Source organism: Rhipicephalus microplus, chromosome 4, assembly GCF_043290135.1.
Source record: "Rhipicephalus microplus isolate Deutch F79 chromosome 4, USDA_Rmic, whole genome shotgun sequence".
Classification (NCBI taxonomy): Eukaryota; Metazoa; Arthropoda; class Arachnida; order Ixodida; family Ixodidae; genus Rhipicephalus; species Rhipicephalus microplus.
The window spans coordinates 113,230,777-113,254,992 of record NC_134703.1 but is presented as its reverse complement, the minus strand read 5'-3'; the positions used below and the strand labels follow the sequence as shown (position 1 = coordinate 113,254,992).

Sequence of the window (24,216 nt, the reverse complement as noted above, 5' to 3'; positions counted from 1 at the left end):
TCGTTTCTGCCGTTCACTGATATTGTACACGTCTCCTGCCTTAAGCTGTACTTCTCTGTGCAGCATCGCACGCTTTCTTAAGCGCCGAGACGGCGCTTTCACCGGCGGGGGCTATATGATACAAGTCGACATTAACATCGACGAATGCACCATAAAGGCGACAAAGATGACGATTGAACAAAAGCTCGTGTTGTTGTTGCCACTCCGCTATCTTGGTTCAAGGACACTGTGTACTCCATGTACAATCTGTAAATATATTTCTACCCTCTGCCTACTTACCCCTTGACAATATCGAGGATCGTTATAGAGCGGTACATTATGTGGAGGTTCGTTACAGGCAGGTTTATTAGTACTACTACTTTCGTACCAGTCTTGGAAAAATGAAATGTTGGAATCAGAAGCAGTGAAAGGAAGTAGTGGGAAATCCTACCAATTTGCTGATTCTATGATCAGGTATACTGCAGCTACCGTATTTACTCGATTCTACCGCGCCCTCGATTGTAACGCGCACCCAATTTCCACCGCGAAAAAAAACAAAAAAACGTAAGACATCGATTGCAACGCGCACCCATTTTTCTCGCTGGCCCGCATGATCACATCACTCGAAAAAACAACTCCTTTCGGGAGCGTCTTCCATTTAAATATGAGGTACGGGGGAAGCTTGTGCCCATCTGACGTGTAACAGAGCATTGCCGTCACTGTAGTTTTACCGAGGACCGATGTCAGCACGCAAACTTGCTTCACCCCCTTCTTCTCGACGGTTGTGGTGCCAGGCATGCCGAAGTAAAGAGGTGTCTGATCGGCATTCCCGATTTGCCCAAGCAGGTAGCCGTTGTTGCGCCGCAAGTTTAGGACGAACCTCTGAAAACTGTGAAGCTTTTCATCGTACTGCTCCGCAAAACTTTTCGCATATGCATGTTTCCCTTTGGAGGAAAAAGCCTTTCCTCTTCGTAAAGTTAGTTAGCCAGCACCTGCTCGCTTTAAACTGGCTCCGCATTAGACCTTTTTCTAAGACTAATTGCATAGCCCGCACTTGGAGCAGTTCTGTCGTCACGGGCCGCTGTGCGGCTCGCTGCTCAAGCACATACTCGCCGAGCAGCTCTTTAATGTGCGGAAACCGACCCTGGTGTGGTCCACAGAAGCCTTTGCGTGAAGTTTTGCTGTCGACAATCTTCTGCTTTTGTTCCCGCCGGTCCCGCACGCACGTTTCGGGAACTCCGAACGACTGCGATGCGGCCCGATTTCCCTCCGTTTCTGCACACGCGATGACTTTTCTTTTAAAAGCGGCATCGTGGTGCACTCAAGTTTTGGGAGTCGGCCCTTCCACGCCGTCGATTGTAATACACTACTAGATGACGAACTCCATAGCACACGTACGAAGTGCCGCACATGGGAAACACATAGGCAGAAATGGCCGACGCGCCATGCCGACGCACGTAGGGGGCGGCCATTTTGGATTTGCCGATGGCAATAGATTGACTGTAATTTTTTTTTTCGTACTCGATTCTAACGCGCATGCGATTCATGAACTCGCTTAACCGGAAAAAAGGTGCGCGTTAGATTCGAGTAATTACGGTATATTCCTGTGTATTATGTACCAAAATTATGTTAAGGTTGGGAGTTGTGCTCTAGTGTCAGGAACTCCAGATTAATTCCGACAACATAATGCTCTATGTGCAAACAAATATATGACGACAATTAGATAACCACTGCAACACTTAAATTCCTTGAGATAACCACTGCAACAGTTTAATCGCTCAGCTACCTCAGTGTGTTGCTCAACTTACCCCTCTGCTCTATCTCCTTGATGCACATATCCAGAACGAATGGCCGAGGAGTATTGTGAGCTTTCACCAAAGTGGTCAGGTCCACCCCAAAGACCCGCTTGACGTACTTGGTGTCCGGCAGGCAGTCGTTTGGCACTTTCTCTGAACATCGGTTGTGTGCACTGAAGCCACAGTCTGAAAGGACAGCACTGCATAATTACTAGGAATGGGCGAGCGTTCGGCCACTGCAAACATTAAAATAAACATTACAGTATTCGACCTTGGTTTGACACAAATTCAGATTATTATAAATTTCAAAGTATTCAAAGTGAACGAATATGTGTAATATTAACAGACGCGAATGGCCCCCTGTAAATGTGGTTTCACTGCTGTGTGGCAATGCCATGCTGTGAAACCATCTATCTAAATCAGCACCAGTGGTGTTCACTTTTTTTTTACGAAGTCGCTAAGACTTCCAAAAAGTTGCCAATTTTAGCCAAAAGTCCCTTAACGATGATGATAATTATAACTTCTTCCTGAGTTTTCAGTTTTTGATTTGATAAAGCACATGAAGACACTGTTTTGTATTTAAACAGTATTTTGAGAATATTTTTACAAAATATATGAAATGAAAATATGTTTAGGTTTCAGAGCTAGTGGTGAAACAAACTGGAATGACTTAGTGTACAATGCTAAACTTTCAGCATTCTTGACAACTGTACATGCGAAAAACTATGGCTAAAGATGAAACGTACTCAAACACATGGCACAATCTTTCCAAGACAGACAATTCTTGGTAATCTCATTCTGGGAAAATGACTGTACAAAAAGCATTCCCTCAAATGGCACGTGCTGTGTTTGTATGTAACACCACCACCAACAAAATAACACAATTCTACAAAGAAGATTTACAATAGAAACGAAAATTTTTAGAAATATCAAAACTGCACCTTCACACCGTACGCCCTGGGCTATCAGACCCCACATGAAGTTGCCGCAGAAGTCACACCACGGGAGGCCTTTGAAGTTATTTACCTGCGCGAAATAAATTAAATACATCGGCACCATTTGAAGAGTCGCATGTTTTTCATGAGTACTAAAACGGGAGAAAAATGAAAAGCCCTATTTGCACAGTCCATTATTATTTATCAAATTATTTTAATGAGCATTGCTATTGGGTGTTCACATCCCAAAAGTGCGATAAGAATATGAGGGGCACCATAGTGGAGGCTTCTGCAAATTTAGACAGTATTTGATCTTCAAGGTAGAGATATGTCTAGGTACAAGAACCTCAGGCATATGGTTTCATTTAATTGCGCCTGCCACGGTTCGAATTCAATCCCGGGGCCGTTGGGTCAGCAGTCGAGCACTGTAACCACTAGATGTCTTTGGAAAATGCCACATTAATTTGAAATGACAACCATAACTTTGCCTGCTAAGTAATCCAACAGATTCAATGAACTAGATGCATTACTCCAAACACAAATTGGCAAACAGTGGAATGCCAATATCTAATTGTGTAGTTTTATATTTGGATAACATAAAAAGAGCCTTCCTTCATCAAAACCAATGTTCTAACAATGCAATGAAAATAGAATTGCAGAAGTAAGCTCTAAAATGCTTTCGCAACACCAGTTTTATATTCAGAAAGTCATCTCTGATAAACAGCTGCAAACTGCATATTAATCAGCGATGAATTTAAGCAGTACTGCTTTTTTTAGTACGTCCCTGACACCACCTTGAAACTGAAACCATCAAAGCCAGAACTGGCTTCTCATATTCTGTTGTCCATGTTTTTAGTGCAGTAAGAAGCCTTTGTCAAGATGTAGCCCACCAAGATAACATAAACACTACTCTATACTACAGCTTGAACTAGCTGCTAGTTATTTCTTTATTCATTCAATACCGCAGGCTTTACACAGCTTCAAGCAGAGTGAGAACAAAAAACAAGAAAAAAAGACAAAGCAAGCACATACATAGTCAAAGCTCTTAGAAACACACACAATGTGACGGAAGGCAACAAAGAATTATTCTAATCCATTACAGGGCAAGAAAAAAATTATTAACAAATTTGTTTGTGTAAAATATGCTGTCATTGAAAGAAAGCTGCATAACGAGCAGCTGAGCATCATAGCAGGCATTATTAAATACGCACAGTTGTGAGCAATATGAAAGAGAAAGCCGAATTTATGATGAATCAACAATTGAAATTTTTACCATTACGAATATGACATATTGAATTACAACACGTGCCTTTCTGCTTGAATATTCATTTGCTTTTACAAACACTTTCCTGCTCGCCAGCTACTTTTGACCAGTGGTGGGTAATTACCTTTAGTGGGTAATTTCAGTGTTCCGTCTTATATTGGTCAAGAATGTACAGTACTGACTGATTGAAACAGGATAATTTAGAGCTAAGGGACGCAGATACTTTCGTTTACACTGTCTTCAGTAAGGGTCATATCACCATAATTTCGATGTATGCGTACATAAAAGCCAATATTATCTTTAGAGACAAGGTTTGTCACCACATGACGTGGTTATCTTGAGAAACTGAGCATTTACATCATGTTTGAATCCGTGACTACTGTACATGGCTTGTTAGGCCCTTGGGCTGGTTGATTCATGATGACGAATGAAAAAAAAAAAGCACTAAAGCGGCGAGACAAGAAAGGACAAAGACCACGATTTTGTGTGAATAAATCCACCTTTTTTTTAGTGGGCATTAAGGCGATGGTCGAACGGGGCGGTGAGCTAATAAGTACATGCACGAGCATTCAAAAAAGGTTCAAAAACAAGCTAGAGATGGTCGAATATCTCTTCGGTGCAATGACTACAGTTGCCAGCCATCTTTAAAGATATGAAATTCTCGTCCAAATACATGAATGCCCGCATTTCATTTCGGAAGCTGTCCGTGTCCACAACAGGGGCGAGGCATTTGTAAGCCTCTACTTGATGCTCCTCCTTTCAAAGCAGATAAAGTTCCCGATACACAGATCACTTTATTGCCTCTGCACAGGCTGAACCCTAATTTCTAGTTTTTTTTTTCCTTCTGTTGTTTCTTTGTCTTAGGGGTGCAGTATACACATATGTGCTGACTGGAAGAAAAAAAAAACATTTTGTTGTTAGTCAACCCTGTGATGTGTATCCTTTCTTGTCCCATCTTTTTAATGCCATTTGTCTATTAGAATGTACCTACATACTTTGTACATATTTATGATGCCAATTCTCTAGTAGTGCAAATGACAGCAATGAACTAAGTAGGCACGATAAAAAGGAACGATTCATCAAAGATAGTGTGGCTGCCTTTACAATGTGCCATACCATGCACACTTCGCAGTGCAAACAGACTGCATCAACGTGATATGGCCACATCTAAGTGGTGCTCACAATGTCTACAAATCTAAATTAAAACCACCAATGAGTGCCTACTTGATTCATAACCGTCTCTTAAGCGGAACAGTTCTTTAGCCTTCCGTAAATGCCCCATTCTCAAGACACAGTCCTTGCTTGCTGAAGCTTGTTTTAACTACAGTTGACCCCCTTTATAAGATGCATGCTCTGGGCATCAATTCTTGTCTTTTATATGAGATCTCTCTTATAAGCAGAGTACTATGTATGCATTTTCCTATCAACTTGTATTTTACTTCAGGCACACTGGTGTCCCTTATACCAATTTGTCTCTTATATCAGTGTCTCTTGTAAAGGAGTTCGACTGTAAGTAGTCATACTTCATTGAAGTATATGCCATGTAGATTGCATTCTTTTTGCCTTCCATAGAACTGACCAATGGGTGACACCTTCGAGTTGTTGCCAAGCGGTGTCGAGACACAGCTGAATTACAGCTCAAAAATGGACTGATGGATTTGGATGTCTTGGTGCTTTCCATGCAGTGAATGAGATGGGTTTGGGCAGCATTCTAGTAAAAATGGTCTTCGGCTCTGCAGTGGTGTTTATCATTTTCTGGCTGTGTCACAGATGTGCAGTTTTTACCTGAATGATATTTTGTGCCTGCAAGTTCTAACACATGCAGAACACAATTTTCCTTTCTGGTAAACACAGTGCAAGTAACATCAAACTTATTCTCGTGGAGGATGTGAAGCGAGTTGGTAACTGGAGTATTTCAATTGTACAGACATATTCTCAGTGAGAATTTTGGATAGCTGCACAGCATGTAAGGGTCTAAATGCACAAATAAATGAGTTGGCTTCTTTTACATTTTGCAGCTGTTTGAATGTGATCGCTGCCATAAAAAAACACCAAACAACACTATTCTCAAAGAAAAGATAAAAAGTTCGCATGTTACCTTAAAAGCATGAGGTTTTTCAAAATCTTGGACGTTGATGTCCTCGGGAATGCCATCCAGCAAGGGACAATCGAGCTCCTGAAATTGTATTCAATACAAAGCTCGACCTAAGCATGACTTGACTGAGGAAGTCTCACACAGTGCTCTAGCTAAATCTAGCTAAATGACAATGTGCTCCACTATTAAATGAACAACAATGTGAAAAACAATTGCTCTCATATAGATAAATTACTCATTCACAATTCCAAAATTCCCTCTCTAGCCACAAGATGCTAAGTAAACAAGAAAACGCCCAAGAAGTATATTTGGGTTGCGACCCCACCTTTAAATTTCCACCCCAAATGTCGTCTGATCATAGATTTTCACAGCAACTACCAGATCTTGCATAGTTCCTAATCAGTAAAAATGAAGTACGTTGTCCTCTGAGAAAGCCACAGAATTAGTATATCAATTTTCAGGAAATTTCGTGAAGCCTACGTTGCCAAAGCACAAAAAATACATTTCAAAATTCGTGACATAAGCTGTGGAGATTTTAGCTTGAAACTTCAAATTGCTTTGAAGTCGATTTTCTGCTCTATTACCAAAACTACAATAGAAAAACCAGGAAAGAAGGATAAGAAAGAAGGGTTAGAAACAGTGTTAATGAGAACTGCCAGAAAATTATGCTAAGGAAAGTATAGCGGATATTATTAGAAGTGATTGTAATATAAATGCGAACCAAGAAAAGTGAATGAAAAGATAACATGCCGCGAGCAGGATCTAAACCTGCAGATCCTGCCCACGGCAAGTTCTCTTTTCTTCATGCACACCTACATTACAAAATTACTTCTAATAATATCCCCTATACTTTCCTTCGCACAACTGTCTGTCAGTTCTCATTATTAGTGAAACCAGTGGCACCACGAGTTTTCTGAGTAGAAGTTATCAATCTAAACAGATCTATTGTTTTATGTTCGTGTCTCTTCAGAGATGACATGCAAGGGCATGGCTCACAGCATAAAGTTACAGTAGCATGCAATACACTAACTTGTTCTTTAAATGATATGCTCTGGTTGCAGTGGCCATCTTTAACCATTTCTACCGGTCTTCCATATTTTGTGCTGTTTCAAACTGCTATTTGGTGTGTGGTACCAACTCGCACTAGCATCAACTTCAGCAGCATTAGCATCATTTATTATCACAAGCCATGCCCCCCCCCCCCCCCCCCAAAAAAAAGTAACAGTTCAAACATTAGCAATGTGGCCATGGGATGACATGAATGATGGTATCACTCTGGCAATCATGGCTACAAAGGTGTCTGGGAGCAAGAATAGTATGTTAGTCCCATGCATGTAAGTTTGATTTTGTAGCATGCCCAATAACAAAAAAGTCACAGCTTTGCTACAAAAGCGAAGCAATGAAAACAATAGCAACCAATTGGAAGGTCACGCGCAGACTGGCAAGCAGATCGAAATGTGTCCCGAGTTTCTCACGCACAAGTAACGCATGAAACGTACTCGCAGGTACAGATGAACGTGAATAAGTGGCTCAGCTGTTACTTCGCTGTGTCTGAAAAGCGCGCTCTTTTCACGAAGACTGCAATGATTGCAGTGACCTTTGCACGCCCAATAACTACAACAGAATCATTCCGGTGAAATCCAAATGCCAGCCAAGATGTACGATTCTCCAACACCGCAAGATAAGGGTGCGCGTGTGAGCGTCTACCTTTCCTCTTCGCGGGGCAAAGTACGCGTGGTAGATGAAAGCGCGTGCCACCGCATCATGACTTTGGTCGTGACGATGTAACGACACGCGCTCATGGCGCCATCTTGCTGGTAAAGCTGAAAACACAACAGTCCCCCCTACTATGCCTGTCACCAACGGTAAGTGGTAGATATAAATAGCTTGCTATTGGAACGTTAAAAGACGTGGTCCTCTGTGGCTCAGTAGTTAACCCCTAGCACTCACATTTCATAGGTTCCACATTCAACTCTGCGCGCCATAGTCTTTTTTTGGATTTTTTTCTTTCTTGCATTTTGTATACATATACGATGAGCGACAGTGACGCCCACAATGACGTCACTGTCGGCGGATAAAATCCAGCCGAGTCTGTCCATATAATTGCTATCACAATAATACATTCATTTAGGGATACTTTCAAGTCCATTGTCAAAGTTGCTTCAATTTTTTACCACTGCTACTGAGGCTAACAACGACGAGGCAACAATGCCAATTCACTGAACGCACTCGATCAATAATCAATAGTGCATTCAGCAGCTAGTTTCGCAAGATGCTCTCATGCAAGGGTAATGAGGGTTTCGAGGTATGCAGCAGAGAAAGCTCTGCATTAATTTTGGCCAGCTGTGGTTCTAAAAGACTGACATAAACCTACCTTGCTGTAGCACTACATCAGTTCTATGAAAGGATAGTGCTGCTGATGTATGATGCTGTATGTATGCTGCTAGGTATGAACAATCAAGAGCGCATAATAGATCAAAGCTTGAAAACGGAGTCTTTACTGCGATGAAATTTGTTTTGCCCTTAAATGAATACTAACGAAGAAACACAGTGGGTTGGCATCAATATGAACAGTCGCACGCAATTCCTCAAATTAAGAAATCTTTAGTGTCATACCTACTTCTGCACAAGTTGGAGGGCCAGGCGTCACAAAACGAGCGCTCAAAAAAAGGGCGCGCCGCCAAATTCTCGCGCCGAAGCGCCGAGAGGTCAACGATAAAAAAAAAAGAAAACAAGCATCCAAAGATGCGAGGGGAGAGGGCGAGCGTCCCTTCCCCTCGGAAGCGTAGGTTCGCCAACAATCTCCTCGCATCGGCGGCCGAACAAGCCCTAGAAAGTTCTCGATGGAAAAGGGCATGGTGATGCAGGGTTCCGTCATCTTTCGCGGACGGCCCTCGTACCGTCTTGCCCTTTCCCCCAGCCTTCGCTGCGCATCGCGCCGATGAAATGATGAGAATTTTCTGGAATCTCGGGGGGAAGGTATTTAACCGAGCAGCAGAGATGGGAGATCAGGAGAAGAAGGAAGTTAGCGCCAGTGTGCGTAGGGTATTCCGCCGTGTCTGTCGGCGAAGGTTTTATCTTTAGTGACAAAGCAGGAGAAGAAGAAAGTATGCGCCAGAGTGCGTAGGGTGTTCCGCCTTGTGGGCGAAGCCTTTTGTCTTCCGTGACAAAGGAGGAGAAGAAGATTTCCACCTGAGGGGTGAAGACTCGAGCTACAGGCAAGAGTGGGTGTTTACCGCTATCGAGCGAAGACGCGTGGCAACAGCTACGTGTGTGAAGCCGACGTGTTTCCGGCGAAGAAGTTTGGAGCTTGGAGAGCGGCCAATTGAAGACTCGAGGTTTCCTGGAAGAGAAACTTCGGGGGCAGCGGAACGACAACGCTGGACTTTGAGTGAGTGATTCTCGGAAGAGTATCATTCAGTCTTTTGTTCCAAGGACTTTGGACTCAACAAGTTTTCGAACTCTTTCGTCTTTAAGTGCCTCGGTTGTTCGATGCATGTGACTGCATTGTAGAGCGGATTGTTGTTTGTGTCCGTTGTTTCGAGTGTGGCTGATTGTACTGTGTAGTACGTTCTTTGATTGGTATCATATCATATTCAACGATTGTCGAGTGTACATATTTGTGTATCGTTTTTATCTGCCATTACTGAGAATATAATTTTGTTTTGTTTATCAACTCTCGGCTATGACTTGTTCTTTCGGCCACAGCCCGCACTCGCTGGCGCGCCAAATAGAACCACTTCTAAATTGTCCACGCTTTCGTGGTGTGGTTCGGGGGGCCGATACCTCGGGCCTTGGAATTAGCCCGGCAATTGCCTCCCGAATTAACGGGACCAGTGACACCAGGTTGCCCCACTGTGTAGGCCATATATATATATTTATTTATAAGTCATCATCATCATCATCATCAGCCTGACTACGTCCACTGCAGGACAAAGGCCTCTCCCATGTTCCGCCAGTTAACCCGGTCCTGTGCTTGCTGCTGCCAATTTATACCCGCAAACTTCTTAATCTCGTCTGCCCACCTAACCTTCTGTCTCCCCCTAACCCGCTTCCCTTCTCTGGGAATCCAGTTAGTTACCCTTAATGACCAGCGGTTATCCTGTCTGCGCGCTACATGCCCGGCCCATGTCCATTTCCTCTTCTTTATTTCAACTATGATATCCTTAACCCCCGTTTGTCCCCTAATCCACTTTGCTCTCATCTTGTCTCTTAAGGTTACACCTACAATTTTTCTTTCCATTGCTCGCTGCGTCGTCCTCAATTTAAGCTGAACCCTCTTTGTAAGTCTCCAGGTTTCTGCTCCGTAGCTAAGTACCGGCAAGATACAGCTGTTATATACCTTCCTCTTGAGGGATAGTGGCAATCTAATTGTCATAATTTGAGAGTGCTTGCCGAATGTACTCCATCCCATTCTTATTCTTCTAGTTACTTCAATCTCGTGGTTAGGCTCTGCGGTTATTACCTGCCCTAAGTAGACATAGTCTTTTACAACTTCAAGTGCACTATTACCTATCTCCTGCTCCTTTCCGAGGTTGTTGTACATTACTTTCGTTTTCTGCAGATTAATCTTAAGACCCACCTTTCTGCTCTCCTTGTGTAACTGCGTAATCATGAGTTGCAATTCGTCCCCTGAGTTACTCAGCAATGCAATGTCATCGGCGAAGCGCAAGTTACTAAGGTATTCTCCATTAACTCTTATCCCTAACTGTTCCCATTCTAGGCTTCTGAAAAGCTCCTGTAAGCACGCGGTAAATAGCATTGGGGAGATTGTGTCCCCCTGCCTTACACCCTTCTTGATTGGTATTCTGTTGCTTTCTTTATGAAGCACTATGGTAGCAGTTGATCCCCTGTAGATTTCTTCCAGAATGTTTATATATACTTCATCTACGCCCTGATTCCGCAGTGTCTGCATGACGGCTGATATTTCTACTGAATCAAATGCCTTCTCGTAATCTATGAAGGCTATGTATAGTGGTTGGTTATACTCTGAGCATTTCTCTATTACCTGATTGATAGTATGAATGTGGTCAATTGTTGAGTAGCCTGTTCGAAATCCTGCTTGTTCCTTTGGTTGATTGAATTCTAATGTTTTCTTTACTCTGTTAGCAATTAGCTTTGTTAATAGCTTGTATACTACAGAGAGCAAGCTGATCGGCCTGTAATTCTTCAAGTCCTTGTCATCTCCTTTCTTATGTATTAAGATGATGTTAGCGTTCTTCCAAGACTCTGGTACCCTTCCCGTCAGGAGACACCTCGTAAACAGGGTGGCTAGTTTTTCTAACACAATCTGTCCTCCATCTTTCAGCAGATCTGATGTTACCTGATCCTCACCAGCAGCTTTGCCTCTTTGCATGCTCTCCAAAGCTTTTCTGACTTCTATCATTACTGGTGGGGTGTCATCTGGGTTACTGCTAGTTCTTATAGTATTAAGGTCGTGGTTGTCTCGGCTACTGTACAGATCTCTGTAAAACTCCTCCACTATTTTAACTATCCTATCCATATTGGTAGTTATTTTGCCTTCTTTGTCCCTTAGTGCATACATCCGACTTTCGCCTATCCCAAGTTTCCTCTTCACTGCTTTGATGCTTCCTTTGACGAGTATCATTACGGAGTGTGCAGTGGAAGTTGGAGGCAGGGTAGTTAGACAGGACACTGGCAAGCTTTCCCAGGAAACGAAGAACCTAATTAAGAAGCGTCAAAGCATGAAAGTGTCAAGTACAACAGACAAAATAGAACTGGCAGAGCTTTCGAAGTTGATTAATAGGCGTAAAGTATGCGATGTAAGAAGGTATTTATACATATATTTATATAAAAAAAGACATGTAAAGAAACAGACTGTTTTCCTTACATTTCAGATTCTCGTCAATAAATTTTGTGGCAGCTTTTATAGCAGTTGGCAACACGAATTCATGAGCCTTTAAGATTTTTGTGGCTTGTAGTATAAGGATGCTAAGCCGTTTACACACATGTATTTGAACTGTGAACTGTTTGCGAATTGGGACAAATAAATATTACTAGAAACAGAGGAGAGTTTTCTTAGTCCACAAAGCTGCGGACTCTAACCATCTCCTTGCTCAGGTCGATGAAGTTGCCGGGCGAGCCTCACAGCTGGGCTTCCCTCTGTGCCCGAGTCGACTGCCTTCCATATCACATGGTTGCGAGCCACCACAATTGTTTCACGCAACCAATAATATGAGTTAGGAGAGGCTGTTAATTGGAGACTGATATGCAGACCATTTTTAGTGCTCCCAACTCAGCCCCCCTGAAGAACACCTCTACGCCCTCATCGATTCACGGCAAATGCCCAAGCATATGAAATCAGGTCTTTCATTTGCCTTATAGGTTGTCGCAATGTGTTCCTATAAATTTCATTTTCCTCGAAAATGCGTCGTCCTGTTGCTGGGAATCCTGTTTCTCCATGCTTCCGTTTGTTTTTGTTTTTCACTTGCTCTTTACTTACACTCTTAATAAAGCTGCACCACACTGCTTTAACACTGCATTGCTTTGCTGCAAACTCGCCAAAGTGTACTTCTGGAGGACAGGAGCTAGACAAGCTGCTTGTCCTATCTCATAATCTTGATTTAATGTAAAGGATTTATTAATGTTATTATTCTATATGCTGTAAAACTGTACATGAAGTTATACCTGAACACGAAACATGCAAACAGGCTAAATGTATTTTGGATGTCTAGAAGGCCTGAACACACAAACACATGCACACCAGCACAAATACTTGAATATAAAACACCTACACTTGTAAGTATTACAACTTAAAGCTTGTTTCAGTATAGACTCAAGCATACTTTACAACAGTGGTTCTCAAATGGGGGTCCGTGGTGCTGGGGGCCTGCGAAGCCATTTCTATGATCCAAGAAACCCTCATCCGCATTTTTCTTTAGGCGTGACTGAGCCACGTATTCATGAACTATCTAAAATGAAGTGATGTGGCACGGTTCTTTGACATTTGTGGTAGCAATAAAAGGCACCTATTTCATGCTCCAGTTGTGTTAATTTACCTATGTACCCCCTCCTTCCCTCCCTCCCCTTCGCTGCAAGGAATCCCCCATCACTTCCACCAATCCACAAAGGGTCCCCGATACATCCATGGCTGAGAACCACTGCTTTACAAGATTGGTGACACTGATGGATATTCTATCTGTTAAAGTGAAGAAAATCAGCTTTGGAAACGCTCTTTTAATGCTGATTGCTCTTTAAAACCAGAATTTGAAAAGCCAAAAATTTTACCAGCAAGTGTATATGAAATTTTTTTTGCATAATCGAAAAACACGGAGTCCTAGATATAGATCAGCCGCGATTCAATTTGTTTTCTAAGAAAGATAATTATTTTTAAGGCGGGAAGAGTGGGCGATCGGTTCATAGAGTGTTTCCTATTTGGTTCTCACCTGCACCTGCGTCACCTGTGATGTAAATTTCAGGTCAGGCAAACAACAATAAATGCATTACAGATGCAATGCAGAAAGCCTACAGTGCAGGGTGGCTAGACACGAAAAAAGAAAAAAAAACTTCTCTGCACAAGTCTAGGAAAAATAGGTAACGAAATCTCATTATATATGATTACGTGACTGCTGTGCTGAATGAAAATGTTCAATCAATCAATCAGTTTATTATCATGTCAGTCATAATCAGTTTATTATCAATGTTGCCTCAGTTCAGTTAGTTACTTAGCGGGTAGCAGACAATGACCACTGCCGTACTTTCCTCAGTGGGGGGGGGGGGGGGGGGGGGAGAGGGCCTTGTCCCCCCTACCCACAGCAGATACGCCAATAGGAGATACACCAATAGACATCCTACAATACAACTACAACATTTTGCACGCACATAATCCTGGGCACAGTGACAGCCCCTCACTTACCTCATCGGGCTTGTCGTACTCGTGACTCTCCTGCTCGGCAGCGGGCGGTGGTTGCCGATGGTGGCGCATGCGAAGTGACTGCTGCTGCTTCTGACGCAGCTGGCGTTGGTACGAGTGGAGTGTCATGTATGGGCTGTCCTCATACCGCGACTGAGCACACATGGAGTTGATGTACTCGCCCGCGTATGTCTCCAAGTACATTGTGATCAGACCATCGGCCACCAGGTCTTGAAGCGTTGCAAAGCGTTTCTCTCCGACGTAGTGCATTCCGTCGTGATACAACCTAAAGTTCTTGCATGCGTTTCCAAACCTGACGAAAGGAACAAGAACATAAAGCAAGATGCTCAAGTTATATCCCCTGAGGTCATGCAAATGTTATGCCATTTTCTACAGTAATAATATACAAAGTATTTCAAGTAATGTGTCCACTATTATTGAAAAATTACAGAAAGGAGTTATCTGCGTGCTGTCTGCAGCGTTCCCTTTACTGTGGTAGAAAGCATCTTCGGACATGTGCAAAGGTGAATAATGTCTGTAATTATAGAAATTAATACCGTATCCTTTTAACCAGTGGAAATGAATGGCTGAGTGAAATGAGTGAATTAACGTCCCTGCATGAAATAGGGCATAGTCACTTCGAAATTTCAGATTAATTCACAGGGCATTACATCACAGAGCAATTCTTTAACTCTTTCCGCACCCTGCCTATAGAGTGTCAATAACCTGCTATCAATAGTTTGAATTGCTGCTTCTAAGTCATTCCACTTCATTCACAGATACACCGCACTACCCGTAATGATAGATAAGAATTATTGTTTTCTTCTTTATGTAATTTTAGTTCTCACCCAGCATTGATTTTTTTAGCGCGCTTCGAAGTTGCACGATCGCTTAAGTGGAAAGTAAGCGTGGCTGCCCTTAGATGCAGCACGCGCACACTTTTGAAAAGATTGCAGATTTCAACATTTACGACGTGTTTTCGGCTGATTTTACTGATTTGATGAGCTGTAGCGAGTCTGAGCATGCTGCTTTATGGTTCAACCTTGGCTATGGGAGCAATGAGCATGCAAACCAGGCCAGAACACCAGTCAACATTGCTTCCTACTGCGGGCCGTCTCCATTTGTCTTTCAAAACCAGCCTGACAGAAAAAAAACTTATGAAAACTGCAGGAAATGCAAGTGCTACTAGAAAATTACACACAAAACATGGATTTACTGCAATACATGCAATGTTTCACTATGCTTTATATGGAAGAATTACTTTGCCATATGACGCCCCGAACGGTAGTGCTTACTAAGAGTAAAATTTTTGTCGGGTAGGTCATGTTCAATGAAAATGTTGAATTTTTTTTACAGATGGTACCTATTGCAGAGAATTATGTTTTGTACATGATAATGTTCTTTCTCCTCTTTTCTAAGTAGGTAGAAGCATGTTATTGCAAACTCTGTTCAATCATTTTTCATTATCCTGAAATGGGCTATTTACAGTGCTCATATATTATACATACCATTAACAAAACTTGTAGCCATAAAAAGTTCCTTCATCGCGTTCCTCATATATGTATTACACAAAATATTAGGTCTAGTAGTTCCTTCAGTGAAAAAAAATTTGTGCAACCTACAAAAACCACCTTTTTTCCCTGTAGAACGAAAACAGTCTACGCGACACTGAAGTTCAATGAATCAGCTTAAATTGATAAACTGTAATCTGAAAACCATATTGTAGTCGCTTTCAACACCATAATCTCATTATTAGAAAAAAAAATAAAAGTGAGTTTCATTTTCAAATTTTGTACCAAGAACACCATCTGTGACATTGCAGGTTTCAAAATGCTTTATTTGTGTTTTGGTCACACTAACTCAAGAAAACTTCCTGAAACTTTATACGCTAAGTCACTAGCCTCTTATAAGGGCAATGTGCTTCTTATTTATTGATTAGGAAGTACGTATGTCCTAGTAGAAGCCATCAAAATCAGTGACGTCATGGCGATTGGTGCGGGAATGTCAAGGCGGCAATGCCACTCGCACTTGTCTTTTGCATGTAATATTTCTTACCGAGTGTCTTCTCACCGCAAGTATAGTGATTTGGTAGTGCGAAAGAATAATTTACTAATATGAGAAGACTCGTTCCTCTCTTTAGTGCCCCTTTAAGGAGATGTGAAATTCATACACTAAATCAGTTCATACTGATCAATTGTTTTATGAACATGCTATCATTCTATGTTGTCCCTAATGTCATGGTCATAAGTGTATTATTATAAAAAAAAAACTGGGATAAAACTGATTTTTTAAAATTTTGTCAAAACCCCAACAGTGCCCCTAGCAACTTCAACAGATTGGCATGATGTCAAAGACTTCAAGGTATATTTTAAAATTATGGGCATGTTGCGTAAATAAGCTTCTAAAACTTAGCATTGTTGCGAAAGACGGGGACGCCAACACGGCCTCGAAGGCGCCACTGCTTTCAACTCCGCCGGGAAGGTCACCAGCCGTTTGGTAGCGTATGTATCTCAGCTCGCGACTGCTTCTGCGCCGAGCTGATAAGACGAGCGGACGAGACGACGGTGAGTTAAACAAGGTTTATGTACAGCATATATACAGAGGCGTTACAATTTCGGCACTGGGGCCGACAGAGACTCGAAGAGCCGAGCTCTCCTCTCTAACACATAGGTCAGCCTTTCGCCTAAGACCGCTGACTCATACACATGTCGGCTCTCCGACATGGGGACTCCTCTCTCGTAGGACTGCCGATCGCGACGCGCCGCAGGGCTTCTTTTATTTACACCGGGTCCAACCAAAATGTCCAATCAGAAGCGCCGCTGGTCGTCAGGGCAGATTCTTCCAATGGGTTTGCCGCGCCATGCATCAGACCACCTGACACGAGGACGCCGGCTCGCTGTCACGTGCGCAGCTGACTCACTGCACGTGGGCCAGAGGGGCGCCGCGCGTGTTCACGCCGTCGAGGTGATCGCGCCAGGCGGACTGCGGGCTGGCCTTGACCCAGATTGCCTTTTTCAGAGGCACGGTCGTTTGACGAGGACTCGCTGGCATAACAGCACCCCCGCCGCCAGACAATGCACCGGAAAGACGAGCTGCTTCCACGGGGCTCGGATGTCAGGTGCGCTCGTTCGCCAGGTCCCTCCAGGTTCGCCTCCAGGGCCATGGGGAGAATACAGCTCCAGACTGTTCCGGGAACACGTCCCATTTTTGACGACGGATCCCAGCTCCACTGGCTTGTCGCCACAACTTGTCGACCAGCTTCACTCGTCTCTTCTGACCATCTTCGGTTTCAGCACTTGTCGATGGTTCTGCAACTTGCCAAGAACGGTTCGACAACAGACAACACACGACCACACGACACAAGCAAGTGCCCTCGGTCACCCGACAGAACACCAGACAAAGTATAGTACAACATATACCTATCTACGTGTCTATTGGAATTTTGTTCCCTCTACATCAAGAGGCACATGTGGGACACAAGACTCTTAAAGTAAGAACTTGAATTTTTCACACTTACAACAGCGTAACGGATTAGAATACCACATAAAGCTGGCCCCTTGAGATCACTCTAAACGAGAGCGCTCAGCTAAGGTCGTGATGAGGTCAAAATTTTTGCCCCGAATCGCCAGCCAGAAACCGAAAAGTTGAGAAGTTACTAGCTGGAACGCACTGCTCAATGCACCTGCATTAGCGTTTACCTTTCCTTTATTTTTTTTTTTTATAGCGAACGTCAAAGTTGCGCTGTGGAGCAACATGCTCCACTTCAGTAACCGGCCACTTTTAGGCGACGATACCTATGCGGCACCAAGAGCGGCTCACACTTTCGACGTTGCACAGGGGAACAACGATACGGCTTGCTACTGATTGACTCCTCACCGCTTAGCTCGATATCGGGTTCGATCACCGTCGTGTCTCCGGGACGGTCCGAAAACACGTCTCCAAACTCGGAACCAATCTTTCTCAGGTCCTCTTTCTCAGGTCCTCCTTCACTTAAGCTAGGCTCCAGGTTCAACTGTTCCCAGATTACTTCCGATTTCCTTTCGATTATCTCACTAGAACTAAAAATCTCTGCTTCCTCTTCCTCCGAAGCACTTAAAAGTAAATTTACGACTGTTTTCAAGTTACTGTGATAAACTTTGTTCGGCCGCCTTCCTAATTTAAATTCACAATTGGTATCAGAAAGCTTCGATACTACTTTTGCGGGCCCTTCCCAATCAACCTCAAGCTTGTTCCTTTTGTACGGCTGCAGCAGCATTACCTGATTATCAACTTCAAAAGCACGCTTCTTCACCGATTTCTCGTAGTGCTCCTTCGACAGCACTTTTGCCGCGGTTTTCTGGCTTTCCACTAGCGCTTCAATTTGGCTTTCCACTAGCGCTTCCATCGAGAGATCCTCACGCTGCTCTCGAATGAGCGTCTCTCGATCAACTCTCGGCAGCTCGCTCCAACTTTCCGCTACAGGCGAGAGCGTTGCAGCCCTCTCGCTCTGATTCAATGGCGCCATGTCGTCTCCCCTTTCTCCGGAAACCGCGCCGGTCGTGTCGGCGACGGGCCGCTCGCGTGACTGCTCACATGACTCATGCGGAAACTTTCCTTTTTGGGGTTCCGTCGACCCGCCGACAAGGTCACTTGAGAGTTCACCGCATGGAACCAGGTCCAGCTTCCGCGAAAGCTTTCGCGCTTGCGATCGCGTGAGGGCCATGCACGCAAAGCTGGGGAAGAACGATTTGCCCTGCTCTTTGAGGAGCTGCTCCGAGTTGTTGGAGAAAAGATAAGGAAAACGATCGTTCAGCGCGGCAGACACAGCCGCTTCGGTGCGAAGCTTACCGAACGGGCCTTCAATGACAACCGTGGCGATTGGTAAGCGAACACTCTGCTCCTCGGCGACTTGCCTGATCCACGCGCATTCTCCTGTGAAGTCATCCGGAGACACCAATGAAGGATGGACAACGTCCATGGTTGCCGCTGAGTCTCTAAGTGCTCGGCACGTTTTCTCATTGACCCTAATTTCTTGGAGATACGGCTCCAACAACCGAATGTTTTTTTCTGATTCTCGGATCGTTGCGAAGGCAAACTTTTCCTGACAGTTTCTAGCGATGTGCCCTTCCTTTTTACAGTTGTAGCAGATTAGCGGGTTAAGTTTGTTTTCCGATTCAAATGCCTGTGTGGTAGAAACCTCACTCGATTTCTCCGCTTCTGTTTGCCCTTCCCCTACACTGTCCTTCGTAAGAGACGGGTCCTTTTTGAAATTACGGTGCGGAACGGGTTTCCGTTGATCAGGTTTCCTTGAAAAGCCCTCTTTTCTCTCATCCTTTTCAACGCGCACTGCCCTGCTGTGCAACTTTCGGCGAGTATAATACTCCTCAGCTAACTCTGCTGCCTTGTTTAGCTGTACTTCCCCAAGTCTGTCCTGCAGCCAAAGTCTGACATTATCCTCGATGCAGCGGTAGAATTGCTCCAATGCAACGCATTCCACCACTTTATCGCGGTCGTCATAAACACCTTCGCCCTTGAGCCATTCAATTAAATCGGCTTTAAGACGAAACGCGAAGTCAACGTGTGACTCATTCCCCTTTTCAGCATACCGGAACCTTTGCCTGAAAGCCTCGGGTGACAACTTATAACGTCTCAAGAGCACTTCCTTAACCTCGTCATAGCTCTCAAACGCTTCCCTAGACAAGCAAGTTATCGCGTCGGACACTTCGCCGGGAAGAAGAGCTAACAGGTTCTGCGCCCAAAGAGACCGCTCCAAAGCGTTTCGCTCACAGACGTGTTCAAACTTGACGAGATACTTCGCCATGTCCTCGCCTACTACGAACGGTGGCAGTTGATAGCGAATTCTATAACCACTGACCTGAACTGTTGGAGAAGCTACGCTAGGCGCCTGCGAACACTGTAGGATTGCCAATTCTAGTCGTTTCAACTCTAGGCGCTCTTGTCTCTCGGCCTCCTCGCGCTCGCGACGTTCGCGCCTTTCAGCTTCTTCACGTTCGCGAGTTTCTACTTCTCGCCTTTCAGCCTCCTCGCGGCGTGCTTTGATATCCGCCCAGGCCTCATCGACTTCCTCAGCCGACACTCCCTCATCCTTCATGATCTCAAGGATCGCTTGCTTTCGTTTCGCTCGGCCCAAAGTAATGCCGAGTTCCTCACAAATTTCGATGAGTTCCTTCACTTTAAGGTTCTCCATCGTTCACACTAGCCTCTTGCTGTTTGCCCCTGTTAAGAATCTACTTGCCGTACCCACTATAAGCCTACTAGCAAGACGCGCAAGCAATTTTTCACACTCCCGTGTTTACCACCTCCGCATTAACTTTGGTTTCAAAGCACTTCAACTTGGCTTGAAACGATCAAAGCTCACTCGAATGCTTCACACAGCCCTTCTCTAAACTACTACAACCTGAGCTAGAGTAGTCTGGTGAACTGAGGGGAAAACGTCAGGCACTCACCGCATCGATGTCGCTGACCCCGGCCGATCCCACCGCTGCCACCACTGTTGCGAAAGACGGGGACGCCAACACGGCCTCGAAGGCGCCACTGCTTTCAACTCCGCCGGGAAGGTCACCAGCCGTTTGGTAGCGTATGTATCTCAGCTCGCGACTGCTTCTGCGCCGAGCTGATAAGACGAGCGGACGAGACGACGGTGAGTTAAACAAGGTTTATGTACAGCATATATACAGAGGCGTTACAATTTCGGCACTGGGGCCGACAGAGACTCGAAGAGCCGAGCTCTCCTCTCTAACACATAGGTCAGCCTTTCGCCTAAGACCGCTGACTCATACACATGTCGGCTCTCCGACATGGGGACTCCTCTCTCGTAGGACTGCCGATCGCGACGCGCCGCAGGGCTTCTTTTATTTACACCGGGTCCAACCAAAATGTCCAATCAGAAGCGCCGCTGGTCGTCAGGGCAGATTCTTCCAATGGGTTTGCCGCGCCATGCATCAGACCACCTGACACGAGGACGCCGGCTCGCTGTCACGTGCGCAGCTGACTCACTGCACGTGGGCCAGAGGGGCGCCGCGCGTGTTCACGCCGTCGAGGTGATCGCGCCAGGCGGACTGTGGGCTGGCCTTGACCCAGATTGCCTTTTTCAGAGGCACGGTCGTTTGACGAGGACTCGCTGGCATAACAGCATGCAAAATCTCCTACTCCTTAGAAACTCAATATGATGCACATTTTTTTCTGATCAAGAACTACGCAGGAGCTAGCAGTCTCCATGAAGATCTATAATTGTCATGGCAAACTGGTGTGAGAACTTCAAGGTGGCGTTTCCTATAGCTTCTCTTATACCACATTTTCTGACATACTGAGCACCTAGTCTTGCGAATAGCGCTGTTTCCGTGTTGCGGTAGGGTTATTTACTAATACTCCTGAAATCATTTTATTTTTTAGTGACCCTTCATTAAGCACCCCCCCCCCCCCCATACACAAGTTCTTGCATACTTATGCCCGTTGACCGGCGGCTGCTCTGGCCGTGTGTCAAACCTATGACCTCAATATGTGGAGAAACGCAAAAAGAGGTAACTACAAATGAAATGAGTGCTAAAAGGATCTCTGACACAACAAAACTACTGCTAGTACCAGATAAGACCACACTGGCGACATGTTCGCTTAGGTTAAGTGCGATCAACGTGAAAAAGCACGGCCAATGAGCTTGTGTAGGCAAACAGAGGAAAGCAAAGAGAGGCTCACCTTAAGCTCAGCGTGTATTGACCAGGAGCACGTTGGCTTTCTCTGACCAGATAGCAGCCATCCCCTTCTTGCAGCATGCGTTCCGCTTCCTCCCGGGATATAATCCCATGAAACCTAGGTTGAACACGTGAGTTGACATAAGGTACTGCTCATTTACTGTTGCGATGCAGTGATATAAACACGGCAGGGTGTTCTTATATTCTTAGACAACTCTGAAGCAACCATGCTAAGTTAAATATCGAGAATATTGAAATGTCACAATGTACCCTTGGTGTTTGAAAAGGCTTGATGTGACCAAAAACACACCGAAGAGAGAGCAAGAAAACAAAAGAGCTTGGGCAACCTTAGCTTGTGGTCTAACTGATCTTCACGACTTGCTAGCATTCCATCACTGAAAACAAACAGCCATTTCAACAGACATTATCCCAAGCTTTCTCTAACCCGTCCCATAGCGCAGCTGCAGGAAGATGACAATATCCGCTCGTGTTACCAAGATATTTTCAAATGGGTGTCTGCGTGAAGTTGTCGCACATAATGTTTGGCATAAACAGATTCATGAAATGTAGGGTTTGATGGAAACCAGTCCGATCAGGAAAGTTCATGGCACAAAAATCATGCGCTGACCGATGATCAAAACACAAGCACAAAGACTAAAATTGTGGACACAGCCCCCATAGCACGACCAAAACCTCTTCGTCTTTTTAACCATTTGTTGGCACTTGATTTTCACAGCATAACAGGATTTAATGAGCGCTTTCTTTAGTTATGTTCCATACACTAAACCATGGCTTGTATACATAGCTTAGCATTAGTGTGAATGCTAATCTGTGCATACATTTTATTCTGTTTGCATTCTTGCATGCACTAGCAGCTTGCTGCCAAGGTTTTACAGGTGTTAGCAGACACAAAAATGAACAATACACAAATACTTACTCCCTCCCATAATGAGCAGGACGATTAGGCACCTGCAGTACAAGCAAGAAAATATGTCAATGCCTCGAGCCTTTTTATGCATTATAAATTATTTAGTACAAGACAAATCAGCATTTAACATTCTACAATTACGCCAACTACAACCGGTGAAATATCTGCACTAGTCCACACATAGCATGTGATATGCTTCGATCACACCGGTACATTTACAAGGCTCGCTTTGTATACTCTGATTCTCTATTACTATGTGCAACACTCCGCGATCACACACTAAAATTCAGTTCCAGCATCGGTACTTTTCTTAAAATGCAAAGTAGCCCATAACAGATGCATAATTCTTATCCTCATGTACTGACATGGTCATGAAACCTGATTATTTTACGCGTCCGTTTCGTTTCCCTGTGGCAACGACATTCTTTTATTTGTACACCCACACAGTAGTAGTCAAGGTAAGTGATGGGCATAGCCTACCTCTTTATTGCAGACTATCCTCTTTGGCGTTGGTGCTTTTTGCTGAAGTTGGTACACTGAAAATAACAAACACCGTTATTCCTTTCCTCCTGCATAAAATCGGGAGAATGCACCCAAGGTATGGTCTATAGTGAAAAATGCTGAGTACGTACAATAAGACTTCCACACTGGCGGTATTTCGTTCATATGATGCTTCTGCTTCATGTTCTCCGCTGCGAAAATGGATGGAAGGCAAGTGGTTATTCACTTACGAGCTACAAAGAGGACAGCGGTAGCATAAATTACATCACTAGTTTGGACAAAACTATTTCTCCTCTTTTCCTTTCATTCCGCTGAAGCTATCAATGTTTATTTTTGGAAGGCTCACTTCGACTACACGGCCTCAGATGTATATTGGCCGAGCAAGTAGCGTGTATTCTTGTCGGGCGAGTCGGCTGAGAAAACATCCAAGGAATGGAAAGCGATAGGTGATCTTTCTGCAGAGCGGAGGCTTTTGACTCGTCCCCGCCGTCTGAACTATATTTAGAGCCTGGCAGACACCCAAAACGGCTGCAAACTTTACCTAGACATGATTCGCACGAGTTCTAGGACAAGCGGTTCAATATCAGATGACGTGTGGCGCAAATCGAATCGAAAGCCGGGTGGAGCTTCGTGCCGGCGAAACGAATAAGCACCACGGACTCGCCCATCAGCGAAACGAATCGCCGGGACAGCGGCTACGGGTGCTCGCTTCTCTACCGGACTTCTTCGTCCAAGCGATCCACTACAAGCAGCGTGCACGACAAACAAACGAAGCACTCGCAAAATCAATGCGCATGTGCTCACCGAATTGTCGAGCCATTTCCACAAATGGTCGCGAGCAACGGGCCCCCGCCGCTGCAGGAAATGACAAATCGCCGCAGCCGCGATGCACACATACACACACGCGCACGCGCGCTCGTCCGACGCTAAGACGGCATCAACACACACGTAGCAGGCATCGTCCGAGGCGTTCCCTCCTTGTCAATTGCTTTATTAAACTTCCGGTCGAGGCCGGCATCAACTCATCTCGCGCAGGCTTCACTTGTCAAGCGGCGAGAAACTTTTTTTCTTCCCCTCGGCAACTCGCTTGGCTCGCCGTTAGGGCTAGTCAGCGGGAGGATAGAGAAAGAGGAGGTAGCGGAGCGAAAATAGACCAG

The 24,216-nt window shown here is 44.6% G+C and overlaps 1 protein-coding gene across 6 annotated transcripts in view; it reads right to left on the bottom strand.

The window, feature by feature from the left end:
• The window catches only part of LOC119172283 (N-chimaerin), a 59,907-nt gene extending 35,760 nt beyond the window's left edge, over positions 1–24,147 (bottom strand). For 2 of the 6 annotated variants that reach the window (XM_075893515.1, XM_075893519.1), the window contains exons 1-9: positions 23,406–23,590; positions 23,191–23,250; positions 23,039–23,094; positions 22,568–22,599; positions 21,635–21,748; positions 13,946–14,255; positions 6,073–6,150; positions 2,717–2,801; positions 1,788–1,961 (exon numbers count right to left, since the gene is read on the bottom strand). In XM_075893515.1, coding sequence (XP_075749630.1) covers positions 1,788–1,961; positions 2,717–2,801; positions 6,073–6,150; positions 13,946–14,255; positions 21,635–21,748; positions 22,568–22,599; positions 23,039–23,094; positions 23,191–23,250; positions 23,406–23,484 — 988 coding nt within the window. In that variant the 5' untranslated portion in view covers positions 23,485–23,590. The other 4 variants (XM_075893516.1, XM_075893517.1, XM_075893518.1 and 1 more) reach the window with 4 other exon arrangements.
• Between the last annotated feature and the right edge of the window lie 69 nt (positions 24,148–24,216).